The sequence below is a fragment of the Cryptomeria japonica genome, chromosome 3 (assembly GCF_030272615.1).
Source record: "Cryptomeria japonica chromosome 3, Sugi_1.0, whole genome shotgun sequence".
Lineage (NCBI taxonomy): Eukaryota > Viridiplantae > Streptophyta > Pinopsida > Cupressales > Cupressaceae > Cryptomeria > Cryptomeria japonica.
This window is the reverse complement of record NC_081407.1, coordinates 106,598,592-106,604,389: the sequence shown is the minus strand read 5'-3', so window position 1 is coordinate 106,604,389 and position 5,798 is coordinate 106,598,592. Positions and strand designations below refer to the sequence as shown.

Sequence of the window (5,798 nt, the reverse complement as noted above, 5' to 3'; positions counted from 1 at the left end):
TGCATGCTGCATAAGATGATAAAGAACTAAAACAGTTAAGAGGTAGCTATAAGTTTTTTGATACAAGCACTCAGAGTATGAATCACTCTTTGATTAGTAAAAGAGTTTGATGTCAGAGTTCATGATAAATATTTTGAGTATGACTATTTTTCCTTCCAGCAAGAGCCCTCTCACCTTCATTAGAACACAATGGATATTTTATATCATTTTTGTGTATAAAATAAGTATCTCCTCTTAAAACAATAATGAACTTGTTTTTTAAAATAGCAGTGACTTGAATTTTGCACTATAAAAATGCAATCAGAAGGAAGCCTGGAACATGAGTCTACCTGGAACATGAGTCTACCAAGGAAATCATGAAACAGAAAACTATGCACTTGACTGTGATAGTGATTATTTATGAACAAAAGAAGACAAAACAGAAAAGCAGTGCACGGTATCATTATAAACACTTCAGAATGGGAGTAGCATGTAGCAAGATTTTTTTTAAAAGAAGTGCAATGGAGAATTATGCATGGATTCTTGATTCTCAAAAATCTAAAATACATACTACGAACTTGTTAAAGAAGAGTCAACAACAAGCAATCATCTGCAGTTGAAAAAAAATTGAAATAAAGGAACAAATCCTTTTCATTTCTTGGCATAACAACTATACTATGAGAAAATTCAAAGTGTAAATGAGCAATCCTCTAATGCCAGAAAATGAACATCCGTGAGGCATCAGGTTGACAGAAAGCTTATGAAAAAATTATTGGATCCCTTGTAGCCTAAAATATAAAGGACTTTCCACTTTGCAGTAGACTCTGAAGATTGCCAAAATGGAAAGAAACTGACAATGAGAAGCATCGTAAATTGCTCAGTCTCTCCAACAACTTACAACTATGCCTCTCCCTCACTGATCACCAATCAGAACCATCAGGAAAAGGATCAAGAGCATTTTTCTTTCCATGCACATAATACTCAACAACAGCCTTCATTCTAGGAAGCTTATCTGGATGATAATTGATGTGGACAACAACTGGTTTAAAACTAGCCATGTTTGGATCCTTCCTGAACCTTGTAAACAGAACTTTGCTATTCAAAAATTGATAATAATCCATTGTCCGTCTTGATGCATGAAGCCCTTCATAACCTGGATGAGATGGGAAAAAGAGCTCCTCATTGAAGACTGCCTGATCCCAAGCTTGCTCCTTGGAAAGTCGATTAGCAACTCGATCCAGAAGCTCAATTGAAGGAATGGTAGGCCTAATGTAGAAAAAACCAGAATTATAAACCCAAATCCTCATTGTGTGAGCATAACGAGCCCAGCCCATCGGAGGATCATCAAAGACATCATTGTACCCATAAGCTGTCATATTTGTGTGCCCATCAGTCATGGATTCCACATCACAGTCCCTGTGAAGAAAATCAAATGGATTCTGCAGATAGACAATATCTACATCAGATAGCAAAACACTATATCCTAGCTGCAAAAACTCCCTTAACATTGCAAATTTCAATGCTGAAACAGCATGGTTGTCTCCTGTTTTCTGCAAGTTCTTTAATATTCTTTCATTTGGATCTCTTCGATACACCGGTACATCATTTGCTTGGCAGAAGTCTACTATGGGGTCATCCAATGCAACTACAAGATAATTTGTAATGCCAGCTCGCTTAATGCCCTCAAACCATACTTGCAACATATCCTTAACATTTGAATTGGCAAGAGCAACAATGAGCTCCTGATTTACTGCAATTTTCTTAAGTTGTTTAGCAAGTTTGGGATTCACCGATTCATCCGGGAGGACTGTAGGATTTGTTCTTAAGCTTTTTACAGTCCCCATGGGCCCTGCCTTCACTTGGAGCCCCAAGGTCAAAAACTGTTTTTGGGCATTGTCTTTGATTTGTTCTGCTTGCTGGACCTTCAAGCTCAGCTCTCTTACTTGTTTTCTTAGCTTGGCATTCATTTCCCCAAGTGTATGCAACTCTGTATTTAAATGCTTCACTTGTTCTGCAGATTCACGTGATAAATGCACCTAAAAAACAACAAAAACTTAATAAATTTTTACATAATGAACACAAAATTTTGATTGTTTTTGTCATAACCACCACATAAATCTAAAGAAATGATTTTGCATCATTCACACAAGTTAATATGCCAAAAGGTTATTAAAAAATAAAAATAAAAAGTTTAAAAAATGGTTTTCTAATCTAACGATCTTACAAAACAAAATTTATTGAGTGGTCAAAATTGGGCTTTCACACTTTATCTTCTTTGTTTTTATTACAACAACGTCAAGACAACAGATTTTGTCAACTCAAAACAGATAGCCTTTCAGATTTGTTTTCAACCAAATTATTTCTAGGACTTAAAGCTGTGCATTTCGGGATTGTTTCTAGAACTTTAAAGCTATGAATTTGGGGATTGCAGAAAGTTAGAAACATGGTTTTCTTGACCTATTTTCCATAAATGACTAAATCATGCTTTTTCAAAGAAAAGAGCTGGACGTGATTTAAGCAAAACTCTGTAAAAACTACGTATTTGGAAATTGTAGATATTTGCATTTCTTTGCATTTTTCCCAGATAGTATTTTCAATAAAAAGGGGCTTTTAAAAATTCGATCAGATTTCTTTTGAATTGGAAAAAAAAATATGCATTAGAGAATTGCAGAATCTTGGTTCTCTGTATATTTTTTCTACAAAAAGGTAATTCTGGGAATTTTATAGCTTTCTTTTGAACTAAAATCCTGCAGAAACTATTTATATAGGGAACGTTACATCTCTGCACAAAACAATGCCTTTTTCATAAATAAAAGAGGTACTCGGGCAATTCAATCAGACTAATTTTGAACTAAGAATACATACAATATAAGCACCTAGGGGTCGAATAACATTGATATTCTGTAAAATTTTGTTTTCCAAAACAGAAAAAGAAAAACAGGGCCTTCCTGGTCAGTGAGGGATACCTGCGATGACACTTGGGATATGGCATTTGAAACATAATTTGGCGCTGAAGACCGCAGAAAGCCATGGGGGTAAAGATAAGCCCAGATAAGCCCAAATAAAATTCCTGCTCCAACTGCGACTGCTAATCTCGATCCCCGAAAAGCTGATCCAGTCCCTCTCAACAGGGGCCCATCTCTTCTACTACTCATTTTTTTGGATTTGGGGTATCCAAAAAACCTCGAATCAAACAACTATTAGTCCTCAAATGGGTGTCGTTAAAATGAAGGCTTCGAGGACAGAGACGTTACAGGGCACTGAGCTTCTGGGAGGATAAAAGTCATTGCAATCCTCAGATCTGCAGATGATGGGTAAGATGTTTAGTTACAGAACTTGCGTGATAAGGTGCAAACTCAGATATAAGCCGGACATTCAGCAGGGTTTTGAATTGAAAATAGGTCCGTGAATAGATGGGTGCCATTATTTAAGAAGAAGGGAGACCAAATCTACATTTGGATCGTGTGAAATGCTGAAAAGGGGGAAAATCTGATGCTTTGTTTGGAAGCAGAAACAAAGCATAAGGCACCTCAGCATCTACTCATAAGCGACCGGTTTGGGCAGCGGAGATGTTTTGTATGGACTTGTCCAAAAGCGAACAACATGATGTTGGCTTTCAAGGAATTCAAGAGCAGTAGGTTAATTTTATTTTTATTTTTATGTTTAATAAGATAAGCCATTCAGCTAGCGTTCCGCTTAGGCATGTTCAGAACGTGATAGAAATCAATAAAATAAAATGAAATACAATAAATTGATGAATAAAGAATACAGAAAAATGTCCCAAACGAAGTCAACCGTGGAAAAAACATTAAATGATGATTACTAACAAGCTCTGATTAGTGCGGGATACAATTTAGTGGCGTGTTGACGACGGGAAAGATTGGTTGAGGAAGTGAAAGGAGATTGTATATACATTATTTTAAGGAAGAGATGAATATTTTGAATTATTTTAGTAATTTGTTAGTTTATTGGTGAAGTTGAATGGTTCTCAATATAAAATATGAAAAATAAAGTTTTGTTAAATATTTTTGTATGGGTTGACTAATATTTGAGAATATTTTTTTAGCACTTGTATTATTTTGGTTATGGGGCATAAAATTTGAAATGTATAATTTTCAAGTCTACTCTTCTTCTTTTTTTGATGGATTATTGAGCGTAATAGAAATATCAATTGAAAAACATACATAGTAAACCAAAAGCAATCATACATATTTGTCGTGTTTTATGGAAAACTTGTACATTAATGTTGGTAGATTTCCACAATCCATGAAATTTAACTATTGTTGTTGCTTTAGGATTAGATTGCGTAAAATGTTTTACATCAACATTTGGATCACACTCCATGATCCATCTTTTTAGTTCCTTGAGGTCTACAACTAGCTCATTTTCATTCTCTTTAATCTCTCTAACATCTTGATGATGGATCACAAAGTGTGATCCAAATTATTGATGTAAAAAAATTCACACAATCTCATCCTGAAGTAGCAACAACAGTTAAACTCATATATATACCAAAACTTTCAAGTTTTAAATTTAATGTTAAAGTTAGCTAAGTTATTCTTTCTTACTCTTAAATGTAATGTTGAAGTTGAATATACTATTTTTTCTTGTTGTTAATGCTATTTTCTTCAACCCAAAGAGCCTCAACTCCAACCTCTTTATCTCCTATTTTTTTCTTTTGAAGTGTCTAAATATAGTGTTAATTTGATTTTAAGTTAAAATTTACCAAATTATTTTCATAAATGTAGATTATTTTATGTAAAGTGACAAAAAACATTGCTAATATGGTGTTGGAAATGATAGTGAGGAGAATAATAGCAAAAAATTTCAAGGATGGATATTACGATGATTTTAAAGCTAACCCCAAAAAATTGGCAAATTTTACGATCTCTAGATGGGCGAAGTGAAGGTGCAAATGTGAAAATAGGACCTAATTAGGGTTTTGAAGAAAAAGAGGAATTGAATTGGAATTTTGAAAAGGGTCAAACCTAATGGATAGGGACATCTTGGAAAATGTTTATAAATCTGAATATAAATGAAATTGATTTGAAAATCCAATTAATTTTAAAAATTAGGGTTTGATGACCTAACCACTTAATTTTGGAAAAAATGGGGGAAATTGAAAACTTGAATTATAGAATTGAAGACAAATCTGAGAGCAATAAAAAATTTAAAAATTAAATGGAAATCCAATTTTTGCACAAGTTCAAGATGATTTTTTAAAATTAGGGTTTTAACAAGTAACCTCTTAATTTTGTAAATTTTAATTGCAAATTGAACAAGACAATGAGGAAATTGAATTTGACAATCAAACAATTTTCAAATCTAAGATAACCATAAGCAATTTTTACAAATCACCAGTTCAATTTTAATTTTAAAAACTAGGGTTTTTAATGATTTAACCACTTGCAAAAGTTGAAACTTGTAAATGAAAATATGCAATTTTGTTAAAGGAAAGCACGCAAGATGTCGAGTTCACCAAAATGTAATGGTGGGAAAATGGTGAATGATAGATCAAGAGGAAAACTACCCTTTCCCTCAAAGAGAGATGGGAGTTTCACTATTGATTATCCTTCAAGCAATTTTCACCATTACATTAAGAAGGGGGAGAAGACAATTCACTAGATTAAATCTCTCCACACAAAGATGGTAGATTGAATTCTGAATGAATTGGGAATGTTAAGTTGGTTCCCTCTTCCTTGTTTGATTTAGAAAGGAATAGATTGAATTATGTAGTGCAAAGTGACAAAGAATTGATTATAACTTGAGATCAGAGTATGGGATGAAGTTGTGCACCTAGATCTAACAATAATATGTTG

General features: G+C 33.7%; 1 protein-coding gene across 1 annotated transcript; it reads right to left on the bottom strand.

Annotated features, from left to right (window-relative positions):
• Window positions 1-606: 606 nt before the first annotated feature.
• LOC131075802 (arabinosyltransferase RRA3) lies at window positions 607-3,624 on the bottom strand. Its single transcript, XM_058012700.2, has 2 exons — window positions 2,946-3,624; window positions 607-2,015 (listed from the first exon to the last, which is right to left on the bottom strand). The coding sequence occupies exons 1-2, from the start codon at window positions 3,132-3,134 to the stop codon at window positions 900-902; spliced, it is 1,305 nt and encodes a 434-aa protein (XP_057868683.1). The 5' UTR covers window positions 3,135-3,624; the 3' UTR covers window positions 607-899.
• Window positions 3,625-5,798: the final 2,174 nt, after the last annotated feature.

Excerpts from the sequence above, each read along its gene's own strand:
- LOC131075802 (XM_058012700.2), bottom strand. The coding sequence starts at position 3,134 with ATGAGTAGTAGAAGAGATGGGCCCCTGTTGAGAGGGACTGGATCAGCT. Across the intron at positions 2,016-2,945 it reads TATCCCAAGTGTCATCGCAG|GTGCATTTATCACGTGAATC; the intron begins GTATCCCTCACT and ends GTTGTTTTTTAG.